The 14,115-nt window shown below is 48.3% G+C and overlaps 1 protein-coding gene across 1 annotated transcript in view; it reads right to left on the bottom strand.

Moving 5' to 3' along the window:
- Positions 1 to 14,115, bottom strand: part of LOC133342833 (endothelin-converting enzyme 1-like) — a 56,079-nt gene that overhangs the window by 14,162 nt on the left and 27,802 nt on the right. The window contains 7 exon segments of the mRNA XM_061552143.1: positions 2,132 to 2,245; positions 2,818 to 2,932; positions 7,149 to 7,288; positions 8,039 to 8,215; positions 8,777 to 8,845; positions 9,687 to 9,827; positions 12,112 to 12,236. Of these exon segments, the coding sequence (XP_061408127.1) occupies positions 2,132 to 2,245; positions 2,818 to 2,932; positions 7,149 to 7,288; positions 8,039 to 8,215; positions 8,777 to 8,845; positions 9,687 to 9,827; positions 12,112 to 12,236 (881 nt within the window).

Raw genomic sequence — 14,115 nt, forward strand, 5'->3', positions numbered from 1 at the left:
GAGGTGGCCATGATTATACCATTTACAAAGGTACTGCAGGCCAAATCCAGAGGGCGACAGGGTAACACAATAAACACTTGCACCTCATAGCACAAGGACCTGGGTTCGATTTTCAACGCGGGGACTTTCTGTGTGGAGTTTGAATGCTCTTCGTCTGTTCTGCATTGGTTTTCTACGGGTTCTCCGGTTTCCTCCCACAGCGAACAAGAAATACAATGCCATTGGTGTTGGACAAACATCGCAAAGCAGGACATTTGTGAAAATTAGTGTTTGGATCCGTATGGTTATCCTGGGTAAATAAATAATGACGATTCTTAGACCTTACAAATGGGGTTTGAATCCATGATCAATTTCAAGTCCGGTATTTTGCTTTAGCATCACCCATGCAAGCATTTTAGAATGAACACTTTTCAATGAATTTGTCTGTCATTGTGTGTACAGGAAAAGCTATGTTATCCACCACTTTACCATCCGGAATGCTCTATTAACTGGCACCTGTCATACTAATCTTCCTTCATTTATCCAGAAAAATCCCGAAAGCCATCCGGCATCTTGCCGTGCACTGATCATCAATCTGCTGCTCATGGGAGCTTCAGATACGGTGCTGCACGACAAAGATGCTCTACAATTGACCGGTGAGTACCTCTCTGTAAAAGAGTATTTTATTTATTATATCATAGTTAAAACGTAGGCTAAGCATCTTTCGTAAAAATTGTATGTCCTTGGAAAATGTGGTGAACCATAAGTACGACTCGCAGGTCACCGGCATGTTTGGTTAACCGGCACCCTCCAATCCCCATATATGCCGGAGAACAGAGATTTTCCTGGACTTGCATTCGCGAAGTCATTCTGGACCAATACGACTATAAATATCTATATACTATATAAATATATGTTTATATCACTGCATAGACTGTAATCACTGTCCTGTTCGGTTAGCGAGCAATGAAGCAAGCAAGGGGTGGTGATATTGAGCGATCCATCCTGGGTTTAACCAGGAGGGAAAGTGTGAGTAGCTCACAAATCCTTAAAAGTTCTGGACACATTCCCATCGGTGAGCTCCTACAGCAGGCAAGGCTGCGTTGGCTGGGTCATGTAGCCCGCATGCCCAGCCACCGCCATGCCCAAGCAGCTTCTATTTTTTCCGCATAGAGGGGGCTACGACATGGGCTGAAGAAGACTGATATGGCACGGGAGGACGTGGAGCTGAGTAGACTTGTCGACAGTTGGAGGCAGTCACCCTCCAACAACAACGAGGGCAGAGCAGCGACGCTCACAACAACGAGTGAAGCGCCGGGCGGCTGAAATGCAGCAAGTTGGCACAGCAGGGGGCACAGGTGGTGTGCATCTACCGGTCATCTCAGACCTCCTGTCAACGAGCCTTCGACCTTTCACGTGGCCTGAAAGTGCACCTGGCCTGGCGCAGGCGCCGTGGTGACGTCACCGTCACTTATTGGGGAATGGCGGTTATTGGCATTGGTTATTGAGCATCACAGGGAAGTGGTCGCTTTCTTTAAAACAAAATCGCTGAGCACACGCCCCAACGCTCAAACTGTCAAGTGGAGAGCAACAACAGCAGGGTCAACGTTGCAAAATAGATAAGAGTCAACACGTTTCTTGAATTGATGAAGGTTTTTTTACGAGAACCAGGAAAAATAGACGATCGGAGGGGATTCCAGAGCGGAGCAGCGCGAGGGACGAAGCAGAAATGTAAGTGTTGGTGACCTGCAGTGTGCCGAGTGGTTGGGTGAGTGGGGTGAGTGGGTGGGTAAGTGTGTTGACCTGGATTGTGGTGAAGGTTTAACAGTGTCGACAAGATGAAACGGTCAGTGTCTGGCAGACCGAGTCTTCGACACAGGAAGAGGAATCGACGGGTGAAGTTCACAGGAACAGGAACCACTGTGGCAGCAGCAGCAGCAGTCGCAGCGGTAGAAGAGCGAAAAGGAGGCCATCGACCAGCAATGAGTGAGTTATGGGAATTGTGCTGAAGGCAACTGGACAAGAGGCAAAGCAGCGTGGGGCTGTAGCCATCGTGAGTTCACAGTCTGACAGTGGGATAACAGTTTGCGTATTGCTCCGTGCTAGGGGTGTTTTGTCCGCGCGTCTGTTCCTGTGCTTTGCGTCCACGTACATCATCGGTCGTCTGCTCGAGGCGCGTCGCGAAGAAGAAGATGTCGCCCAGGGCGTAGGGCATGGCCCAGTTCGTCTTCTCCATGCAGAACTCCCAGCGTGCCGCACTGTAATTCTGCACACGGGAGGAGCACGGTGCTGTCATTGCGTCGCAACAGCCCAGCCAGAGCGCGAAATCCGGCACCTGCCCCGGTCATTACTGGCGGGTGCATTAACCGCAACATAGTACGCGCCGGCCGCTAAAGATCCCGTGAGAGTAGGGTCATCGCGTGCTACCGGCGTCAGAGTCCAAATTTGCCAAATTAAAAAATTTACACCGCACATGACTCAATCGGGATATCCTTAGCAGAATAATAAAATTTAATCGGAATATTTATGTATACTGGAGGAATTAAGCTCTTTTTCACAGATGTCCAGTAGGGGTGGGTAGGCATGTTAGAACAAACAATACAAAAACACGATGGAAGTGCAAAGTTCAAGAAAGGTAAACAAATCACCCCTCCTGTAAAAACGTTGTCCAAAAGATCGTTGCGCTAAACTAATGCTGCTGTAACAACTGCTCGACCAGATGTCGTAACTTTCATCGACCCGAGTCAGCCAACACCTCCCCTCTCCCCAAGCCAGGATGTGCAACTCGCAAGCCGCTCCGCTTCTCCGGGCGGTTATTCAGCCGCGAGCGGAGCTCACCGTCTGCGCGTTGGCCACGGCATCCTGCAGCTGTCGGTGAGGGGCGCTGAAGCTGTCGTCCATCGCGGGAGACATAGCTTGCACCAGCCGCCAGAGGACGTAGCCGCTCACGACGCTGCGGGTAGCGCACCGCACGCACGCACACACGCGACCACGGCACTCGCTGGCACGCTAACAACGGCAAGGGGTAAGGCAGGAGGGCACGTTTCGTCGCCGGCATTCGCCGAATTGGAATTAAGCAGCCTGGTGGACAGCTCATTTCTATTGGGCCATACAGAAGGCTGTCTATGGTGCAGGCCAATCAGCTTCAAGGACAATGCATGTAAAATTACACTGCTCTACAATGTTTTAGACGTCGTCTGCTTCCGAGATGAAATGTGCTGTTTATTATTTTGATGTGCTGATTTCAAATGTGACCATTAAAACAACTGATTGGCTACTGTTCCCAAGATATTTAAGTTTTAATATTTTACATCTGTGTATATTGTGTAGATAGTAGAGTTTTACTCATAAATTGTAAACCTCGGTCTTTTCGCTTTACATGATACCAAGTCGCTCACTGCTCCGCAGTTCGGTGGGAAGAAATCTAGATGAGAGTGCGAAAAATGTATCCTGAGTGACATGTTGCAACCAAGACTTTTATAAGCCTTGAGGAGGTTTTCCACCAACTCCCTGTAGTTGTCTGTCTTGTTGTTTCCGAGAAAATGTGTTGCCACTAACTGGAAGGCTTTCCATGCTGTGGTCACAAAATCTTCCTTGATTCAACAAGTGGTGGATGCTGAACACTTTTCCTCCCAGGCTCTGATGACTGTCGGAGTGGCCAATCTGTCTTGATGTAGTGGGAATCTCTCGCACGACTATCCCATTCGCAGAGAAAACAGCGGTACTTTGTGTATCCAACCTGCAGACCAAGCAAGAGAGCAACAGCCTTCAATTTGCCACAAAGCTGCCACTGATGTTGGTCATAGTTCATGCACCTCAAAAATTGTTTCATGTTGTCATAGGTTTCCTTCATATGGACTGCATGACCAATTGGAATTGATGGCAAAACATTGCCATTATGCAACAAAACAGCTTTATGACAAATTTTAGATGAATCAATTAACATTATCCACTCATCTGGATCATGAACGATGTTGAGGGCTGACATCACACCATCGATGTTGTTGCAGGCTACAAGATCACCTTCCATGAAGAAGAATGGGACAAGATAATTTTGACGGTCACGGAACATGGAAACCCAAACATCACCTGCCGAGAGATTCTACTGCTGCAGCCTGGAGCCCAATAGCTCTGCCTTACTCTTGGGTAGTTCCAAATCCCTGACAAGGTCTTTAAGTTCACCTTGTGTTATGAGGTGTGGTTCAGAGGAGGATGGGAGAAACTCTGGGTCATGTGACCTTGATGGTTCAGGACCAGAAGTTTAATCCTCTTCCTCGTCTGACTCAAGTGAGAATGATTCTGGTGCATCAGGAACTGGCAGTCCTTCTCTGTGGGGTACTGGGCATATAGCTGATGGAATGTTTGGATAATGCACAGTCCACTTTTTCTTCTTTGACACACCTTTCCCAACTGGAGGCCTCATGCAGAAGTAACAATTGCTGATATGATCTGTTGGCTCTCTCCAAATCATTGGCACTGCAAAAGGCATAGATTTCCTTTTCCTGTCAACCACAAAGATCTGTTGCACAAGTGTTGCAGCAAATGTGTGGGGCCCACGTCTTGTCCTGATCTCAAATTTTGCAGCAATAATAGAGGTGATAGGCTTTCTTAACCATAGTGGTGATACTGCGCTTTGTGATGCAAAAGTCACTTCACCACAAACATAGCAGAAGTGATCTGCTTTGCTCACACAAGTACGAGGCATCTCTGCTCACTTTGGCTAAACAAAAATGTGTCCTTTGCAAAATCAAACACTGACAAATAAGAGAGCACGACACTGCATGATTTCAGAAAACTAGTTTTCTGGTTAGATTTTTGTTGCTATTTCATTTATCTAACCAGAACACTAGTTTTATTGCTATTTCATTTATACCTGATGATGATTGCTTGTGTTGCAATCGAAACGTCGTATGCTATTATTTAATTTATTATTTTATCTTTATACGTGACTTTACCGAAAGAACCAAAGAATAATTCCTGCAGTCACGAAAGCTCCAAAATTTAGATGTATTTTAGTGATTTCTGGTTGAAATTGAAATCCCTTCCCTTTATAACTCACTTATCCTCCACCATTCCCAAGTCAAGGGTCGTATATACTGACCCATTAGCATATCTTGAAAACTAGAGCCAATCAACAATTTTAAGTATCATTTTCATTCTCAGTGGCCCATAATTAGTCAAGTTGGACTACATTTATTTGGGAAGCATTCTGGCTGTAGACCACTGTTATCAGAGTATGTTTGTTTCGCCACAAGTGTGTGGTTAATGCAGACTTAGTTCCTTGCAAAAAATATGAACATCTCAACTCCTCCTGTTTTATTGCCAGTAAGGGTAAAACCTGTTCTTATTCTTCATCAGTTTTGATACTGGCAAAAAGGTCCCATAGATATAATTTATATTAGTTCGTTACAAATATTTCACCCAAAAAACCCTCGAGATGTGAACATCTGCTTTGCAAGGGTGTCCAGGGTGTGAATTGACACAGCACATCGCAAAAGATTATTGATTTTGCACAACGCCCATTGGCTATCGGTCCCAAACCTCGACGTTATCTCGTTTGGTACTGACAAGACCCTGCCACGTGTGCCACGGTAGGCTGCAACGTTGCTGCGTGTAATCCCGGTTGAGTCATTTTGAGGATGTTTGGCCAATACCAGCTAGACCGTATATATTTTGTTGCTATTGCAGGAAACACACACATAGAGCAGGGGGAGATCACACAAACTCTACACTGAAAGGTGCCCCAGTGGGGAATCGAACCTGGGGCCTTCTTGTTGTGAGGCACGAGCGTTACCATTGCGTCACCCTTCCTCCTGAAGACACAGTCTCTGTTTTTTTCAGATAACATTGTAAACTAAATCCACTCCATGCCTCCATATCTCTGCAGGCGCGAGTGAGCAACGGTGATACGGTGATCACACAATGCCCCACAATGCCCCACAATGCCTACGCCGACCCCACGTCGTGCTCCTGTGCCATGTGACTAGGCACCCGTTGATATAACTCAAACAATCTCATCACGCTCACAAGGAGATGTGCCCTGCTTTGCTTACAGGCACACACATTTACAGAGTTCTCTCCCTACCCATGGGCATAGTGCTTTGTCATCTCCTGGCTTGCAGGGTACAATGGCAGTGCAGCAAGTGGATTCGTTTCCATCTGTACGGGGATCGAGTGTTACCCCCGTGGCACACGTGGGTTTACTCCGAGGGATCCGCTTTCCTCCCACACGTATAGAACACTCACTCATGGAGTCGGCCAAACATTCTCATATAGGACCACAGAACTCGGGCGATTGAGAGGTGACATGGCCTAGCGGTACTTCCACCTCCGCTTGTTGTAGTGGTTCACGGTGGAAATGCAGCGGCCGCCCTGATTATGACTGCGGCTGCAATAACAACAATAACACTACACGCCCGATTCATTGTTGATTTCGGGGTGAGATTCACCTCAGTAAAATGTGCGTTATAAACCATCCTCCACCTGACATGGCCAACGGATAAAGTTGTCACGTGACGAACAAACGTGGCCAATGTATCTCTGCTCCGGCAGCACCACCTTCGCGTTGGTGAGCAATCTCACAACATTTCACAAATGAGCCCAACATTTTGCTCCGTAGTTACACAACCAGCATCATCAGGCAGCCGCCAGAAAAAAATACGCGCCTTCTTGTTTCACAGCAGACTTAATGATGCCCTAGCATCATTCGCAAGAGCAGACCATTGTGCACCACCGGCATCAAGGCCAAAATTTGCCAAATTATAAATTGACCAGCAAATTACTCTCCTGGGATTACACATGCGGCAACAAGCATTGCCCCCTACTGGCTGGCAGATCGATGCCCCGCGTCAACTCTTGCAAATTAGACTCATCCCGGTGTCTCTCGTGTTCTCCCCTGCTGAAACAAAATGAATGAAGTCATTGTTGGTGGTAGTGCACGGTTCTGTCTTCGCGAGCGCTTGTCTGTGGCTTCCCACGGCCTTTGCGCGTCACAACGTTCACGGTGTTTTTGAGACGCAATTTTTCTTCCACAAAAGATGCAACGCGCAAAATAAAACATTACTACACGACGTGTTCACTGCATCGCGAGTCGATGTGCCGGTTTTGCTGGAGCGCGGCGTCCGTGAGCCAATAAAAAGGTGTGCCGAGCGGTGCACGCGTGAGCGTACGTAGCGTCCGTGTGGTTGAGGAGCGAGGTGAGGTTTTCGAAGTAAGCTGTGGAGGACACGAGGAGCCCCGCCTCCTGAGGAAAGCCGCCTGGAATTCCCTTGTGCAGATACGCTTGCCAGTTGATGAATGGAGCAATGGCCTGCAGAGGGAAAACGAGGAAAAACTAAAAGCTCGTTTTGTCTTTTTACAGAGGCATTTTTCATTTACACTGACATTTTTTTTAATGCAGGTGCAATTTGTATGTATGTTGGGCTTCTTTCGCACCGCACGTAGCCAACCATACTACGGCATTACAGTGTCTTTATCGCAAGAGGTGGACATGTGTCCATACCCGATCCCATCTGTGTAAGCGTCCGTGTGCCTGTTCATGGCATCGTGCAAGCGTCTCTCAGCTCGTCTATCCATATTTCCACCTGTCCACGTGTCAACTCTGCCGTAAGTTGGTCACCATATATGATCAGCCAGTCCTGTTGATCGAGGTGCGATTGTATTTAAAATCACCACGTAGCCACATTCAAAATGATCGCTGCTTCATTACAGAGACGCATATAAGAAGCTGACATTATCGGGTATTGGAGGATGGTGCAAGACTGACGGGCAGGCAGACTGAACGGGGAGTTGCTCTTTATACCGCGGCAGATGCGTCATTGGTCTTCTGAGACATGCCGGCGTGGTGCACCGTCGCGCACAGCCACATTAACGCCACAGGCACATTTGCAAAATGCTCTTGACAACGAAACCCGCCGGAGCAGAGAGAGAGAGGGAGAGGAGTGAGCTCCTCACGCCAGAGCGAGGGTTCGCAAGGTTCCCAGAAGCCCGTTGTGCACAAGCCTGGCCGTCACAAAAGGCGGAAAACAGAGCAGCACGCGGCACAGACCCATTTCCTCACTTGCAAGCGATCCAACGTCACTTCGCTGGGCTCGGCAGGGTCCCGAGTCCGGGCCACGATGGAGGCCAGCGTCGACTCGAAGCTCAGCACCTCCTGCATGTGCAGCCGCGCGTCCCCCAGGCTCTGGCCCAGCAGCACGGCCGAGCGCACCATGTAGTGCAGATAAGTGGCCCGCACCTGTGCAGACCACCCCGTGACAACGGCTCGCGTGGTCACACGGCCCGGCGGTAGCGCATTTGCAGAGGTGTGTGGTACCAATCCGAGAGCCCTGCCTGGTTACTGCCGCGCTGTTTATTGAGCGGAAAACACTACGCGCCGTTTGCATTGCAGCAGACGTTAAAAATCCCCTGACGTCATTTGAAATGAGGACGCCACTGTGTGCCGGCGGCATGGTCCTCATTTGCCCAATTAAAAAATGACTCTCGTTGGGAATAGACACACAGTAGCAACATCGCCCTCGACTGTCAAACTACTGCAGACTGTGCCTGTGCAACACAGCGCCTTCGTGATGGCCTTCCGCTATAAGGATGGCACAAATATCAAATGTACTCAATTATTATCACTGTGTTGCATGCTCCTGTATTTTAAAACACGGCTGGAATGCCTCCTCCGTTAATCCGGCGCACATCGCCGCGGGTACCGGCAGCGCGGCACGCTGCGGTGCGCGCATTGGTGCAGTGGGAGCGGCACGAGCGGCGAGCGCGCTCCGTGCGGGGACGGCAGCGCCGCGGCGATCACCTTGAGGGCTTGCGGGGTCGCGTTGCTCGTCAAGTACTCCGAGGGAAGCCCGAGCTCCGGGTGAGAAAGCTGCGTTGGGTTTGTGCGTGCGCATTTGTGTATGCATGTCATGTGTGTTTTTACACATTGAAGCGTGTGTGTGTGCGTGTGTATGTGTGCGTGCGTGAATGCGCAATAAAATCAGACACAGCAGCATTAATGTTGTCAGTGAAATTATCAATTCTCTGTTAAATGAAGGATTTAGTACACACTAGATGACCATCACAATTAGCTAACTTCAGATACATTTCTATTACTTTACTGTCAAACACCACTGATGTGAAACAAGTCTGGATTGGGGTGAAAAAAAATACCAGGTCACGTTCAACTAAAAAACCATGACAAACTAATGTGTAAGGCTGGCAATTCCACAGTTTTTACCATCAATGTATAACGGTAATTACTTTATCCAGAGTACAACCATAAATCGTGCTTGAGCACAACAATCTCATCTGGGCTGTCATGGAATGGCTGTGTCACTCATCTGGCTATCAAGGCAGTGAAAAATAATCTTCATTTCCTTTTCCATGCTAAAGCCTCGTTAACTCTGAGCCATGGTCACTGCTGCTGCTTTACACAAATCAGGATTCAGTTGAAGCTGAAATCCTGCTGCTCTCATATCTGGGGTGCAGCACTTAGTTGCAACAACACTGCTGCACTGGACATACAATCAATGCAACGCAGTCAGCGTGATTGATGATCCAGCACTCACCGGTTCACTCCAGCCACTCGCTCACCGGCGGTCAGTCGCCTCCCTCTCACCCTTCTATTGCTACTACCACGGTTAAGGCTCCCCGTCAACTTCACTCGTCGATTCCACATCTCGGCAACGACCGTGTCTCGGCAACGAGCGCATCCTGTGTGTGCTTACCTCGAGAAAGAGCTTATCCTTGGAGCCTCTCTGCACCACGTGGGCATTGAAGAGCGCTGGCAACAGGAAGTTTAGGGTGGTGTTGGTCAACAACTCGGTGAGATTCGTGGTCTTGTTGGGTGTCGGCATCCAGCCGCCGAGCTGTCACAGAGCACAGGGTAAAGCCGGCGTGAGTCAGAGGCAGTCGCTTGATCCCCGCTTCCTTCAGTGGGGTGCCACGGTGGCGAGATGTCAACAACCTCGCCCGATATACAGGAGGTCGTGGCTCGGATCCCAACCCTGACGCCCGTGATATTTGGGGTTTGCGTGTTTCTCTCTCCCCGTGGTTGTGTGAATTTTTCTCCGGGTCCTCAAGATTTTTCCCTCCACATTTAGAGTATTTTGCTGCTATAAATTTCTACGTGATGATAAGCACACTTGGTTGAGCTATAATTTGTGATAGCCAGGTCGCTTCTGAAAAAAAGATACACAGCTTTACCTGGTGAAATAAAAAGAATTTAGGTGAATAAAGCGGCACACGTTCCTGTTCACATCGTTGTTATTAGCCGCCGTGCTGCTGCTGCTGCTGTAGAGTCATTCCAGCACGTGGAGGACTCGGTCTAGCAGAATCAATGCCTCCTCTCATCCTCACTGTGTTCAGCCATCACACCGCAGCTTACAACAGCACTCTCACTAGCTCACCCACCCAGTTACTCACCAATACTGCAGGTCACAACAACAGACTCATCCACCCACTCACCCACCACAGTACAGGTCACACAACACTTCTCTTTATGCTTCTTCCCTCACACTGCCCCACTTTGGAATTCCCTCCCACCAGCGTCACTTGTCCCCTGGCTGGTATAATAACAGCTACGCGTTACACTCCAATCTATTGCAACTATGATAGTGGTGGCCGTTGCTGTCCGCTTAATGTTTTCGAACTTAGGGCCTGTGCTCAAATACTGTGGGTGTACGATCAGAGAAATCTTGACAAACGAAGCTGTGGGGGTGGCCATTGTATTGTGAGAGATTAGCATGTCAATGTAAGACATTTGCTTGTAAATGTAAGCGAGAGAGAGCTCGGAAAGAGCCATCGCCACATGGAGGTGGAAAAGGATGGCAAGCCGCCATTTACTAATGTAGCCCAAGGGTCAGTGGGCGGGGCTAGAGATTACATTTGCATGTAAATGTAAGATCGGAGAAATTTTATATTTACATGCAAATTTCATCTCTAGCCCCGCCCACTGATCCTTGGGCTACACCCATCTCAAACCTTTACAACTCCCTGCCTTAAAAGCGCTCCCACCATATATTCTCAGCAGCTCTCCCACAATATTTTTGACCTGATGACGATTGCTTGTGTTGCGATCGAAACGTCGTGATATTGTTAATATTTTTATCATTTTATTATTTGTTCTATCTACGTGGCTTTACCGAAAGACCCATAGAATATGAATTCCTGCAATCACGAAAGCTTTAAGTCAATGCCAAATATTGATCCCATTAGGCACCCCGACACCTCTTACAGACTCTGGCCTAATTTTAAACAAAGATTGTATTTATATCCATGCCACTGTAACTATTTTATCAAGAATTATTATTAATAATGAGAGTTGAGTACTGGTTGATGGTTATGATTGGCAGGGTTGGTTAGTGTAATAAGGTATGTAATAAGGTAATAAGGTGAATCTATTTATCTCCAGTAGTAATCTATCTATCTACAGTATTAGTTTGTGAAAATAGGCCATCCTTAAGGAATTGTGTGTGTTAGTAATGAATCGGGAATTGTAATGCTATTGTGATTCCATTTATGCGTTAATTGCTTACTAGAGTGAGTTTATATTAAGGAGATTAGCACTGTAATTAGGGATTCCTGTTGATAGAAGCAGTTGTTGTTGCTGCTAGGCTACCATGTTTGTGTGCACGCTTAGCGGAAGGAGTGCCCTGTCCGCTACGTCGCTATGTTTGTGTGCACGCTTAGCGGAAGGCGTACTCTGTCCGCTCAGCCACTATGTTTGTGTGCACGCTTAGCGGAGGGCGTACTCCGTCCGCTACGTCGCTATGTTTGTGTGCATGCTTAGTGGAAGGAGTGCCCTGTCCGTTACGTCGCGATGTTTGTGTGCACGCTTAGCGGAAGGCGTACTCCGTCCGCTCGGCCACTATGTTTGTGTGCACGCTTAGCGGAAGGCGTACTCCGTCCGCTACGTCGCGATGTTTGTGTGCACGCTTAGCGGAAGGCGTACTCCGTCCGCTCGGCCACTATGTTTGTGTGCACGCTTAGCGGAAGGCGTACTCCGTCCGCTACGTCGCGATGTTTGTGTGCACGCTTAGCGGAAGGCGTACTCCGTCCGCTCGGCCACTATGTTTGTGTGCACGCTTAGCGGAAGGCGTACTCCGTTCGCTCGGCCACTATGTTTGCGTGCACGCTTAGCGGAAGGCGTACTCCGTCCATGAGGTCACGCAGGGGCTGGGCGCCCTGCTCGGCGATGCGCCCCTGGTTCATGCACGCGCGGTAGAACGTCTGTGCGTCGGCGTTTGACGACTGATCAGCGGAGAAGGTGACATTTTCTGCAACACAAATTCATTCGCAGTCATTAATATTCACGACGTCAAAAATCAACGCATACTTGAATGAATATGGCCGCGAGTCCGCGAGCGATGTACATTCCGACGGTGCTCTCGAAAGGGAACACAACATTTACATTTGGCACAGTGATAGTCAAGTCCTACAAATTATCTAGGGCAGGTAGATAGTTTGTAGGTAGATAGACCTACGAAGTATCTAGGGCAGGGGTCGGCAACCTTTCAAAGAAGAAGAGACATTTGTTTAGTTTTTGTCTTTGACCAAAACAGGTTTAGAGCCGCATCACACGCACTGCCACTTGTACACAAACACAGCAGGTATACAGCAGATGACAACACACAGTCTGACTTAAATACACAAAAATAGATGATGGAATAAATTGGGCCCTTTTTTTTTTCTCCCTTAACAATACAATTTGACTGTTGTACATTTTGTTGCCACCAAGACATTCCATCGCAACCCATTGCCTGCCATGTTTAATTAATTATCTTTACGTGAAATTACGTTAAAGATTTAAGTTTTTTTTAAACGGCTGCCCGCAAGGGGGCAGCCAAAGAGCCAGAAGGTGGAAGCAGAAGAGCCGCAAGTTGACGACCCCTGACCTAGATCCACAAACGTTTGTATTGGGAGGTGTTCAAGGATGCGGAATTGAAATATATTGGATTTTAAAAATCCCGAACGCCTCTTTTTTTGTACTGTGAGCCCCCCTTTACGTGGCGGGAGAATACGCTTGAACGTTGTACTTTATTTAGCCAGGGCACAGAATCCGAATTTGAGACGAGAGGTTGAAGGTGAAGGAAAGCACGGGGGTGGTGATTGGGGGGGGGGGGTGTTAAAAACGTCTCCCTTTCACTGCCACTAACCGCGTTGTAAAAATGAGAACAAACCCGGTTGCTGGTTAACTGCAAGTAAAACCACGCATAACGATGAACACACACACACACACACAGCCCTGTGTGTGTGTGTGTCTTTGAGTGTCGAGGAAGTGGTTCGATTCCATCGTGTGGCACGGCAGTTGAAACCATGGGGCAAGTCTATTGTAATCTCACCACCTCTGTCCACCGAGCGGTATGAATGGACACTCCAGTTCGTCGATGGGCAGGTTGCGTGTCATGGAGTAAAGTGTGGGTACAACGCGTCTCGTAGAGCGTGGAAGAGGAGAACACATCCCTTCCAGAACTCCCCCCAGTGGAAACGTTTCAACGAGCAGTGGTGTGATCAAGCAATTGGGGGGCTGGGCCTTTACCGTTTCATCTTGCCGAGGCGCGACCGCACCACGTGGGGACTGGGTTCGGCCGAGGCACTGGAATACGCTTGCCGCTGGCCAACCAGGAGCTGCGCCGTGCTGCCGTTTGTACATCCACGCGTGCCAATCGGTGCGGTCATTGCTTGAACTCCACAGAAAACGGTTGTCAGTTCCTGGCTTTTGGAATCGCTAACCGATGACACAAACGGTCACTGGTTTAGCGGTGGTTGTTGTTTAACAACCCCAGTTCTAAAACTGCGTGTGACCCGAGCACGACATCATGAACCAAATAAGACCTGAGTGGAGTGGTGGCATAGTGGTCTGCACACGGCGCTATGAAATTAGCGACCTGAGGTTGATTCCCGGCCATGGCTAACATCAGTGGCGAGTGATATTAGAACGATGATTGTGTGAATGATTATGTTGAGGAAGATAAATGAAGATAGAAATGATGTTGCCAATCAAGTTAATGATGGAAATGTGGATGAAGTTTGCAATGGTTGATGAATTACGTAGAGATTCATGAAATTCCCAATCCTGCTCTTCTGCAAGATGACCAGAAGGCTATTTAATGTTATGTATTGGAGTTTTGCGCTAAACTCGGACCCATTTATTAC

This window comes from Lethenteron reissneri, chromosome 16 (genome assembly GCF_015708825.2).
Source record: "Lethenteron reissneri isolate LAM-NWPU_2019-01 chromosome 16, ASM1570882v1, whole genome shotgun sequence".
Lineage (NCBI taxonomy): Eukaryota > Metazoa > Chordata > Hyperoartia > Petromyzontiformes > Petromyzontidae > Lethenteron > Lethenteron reissneri.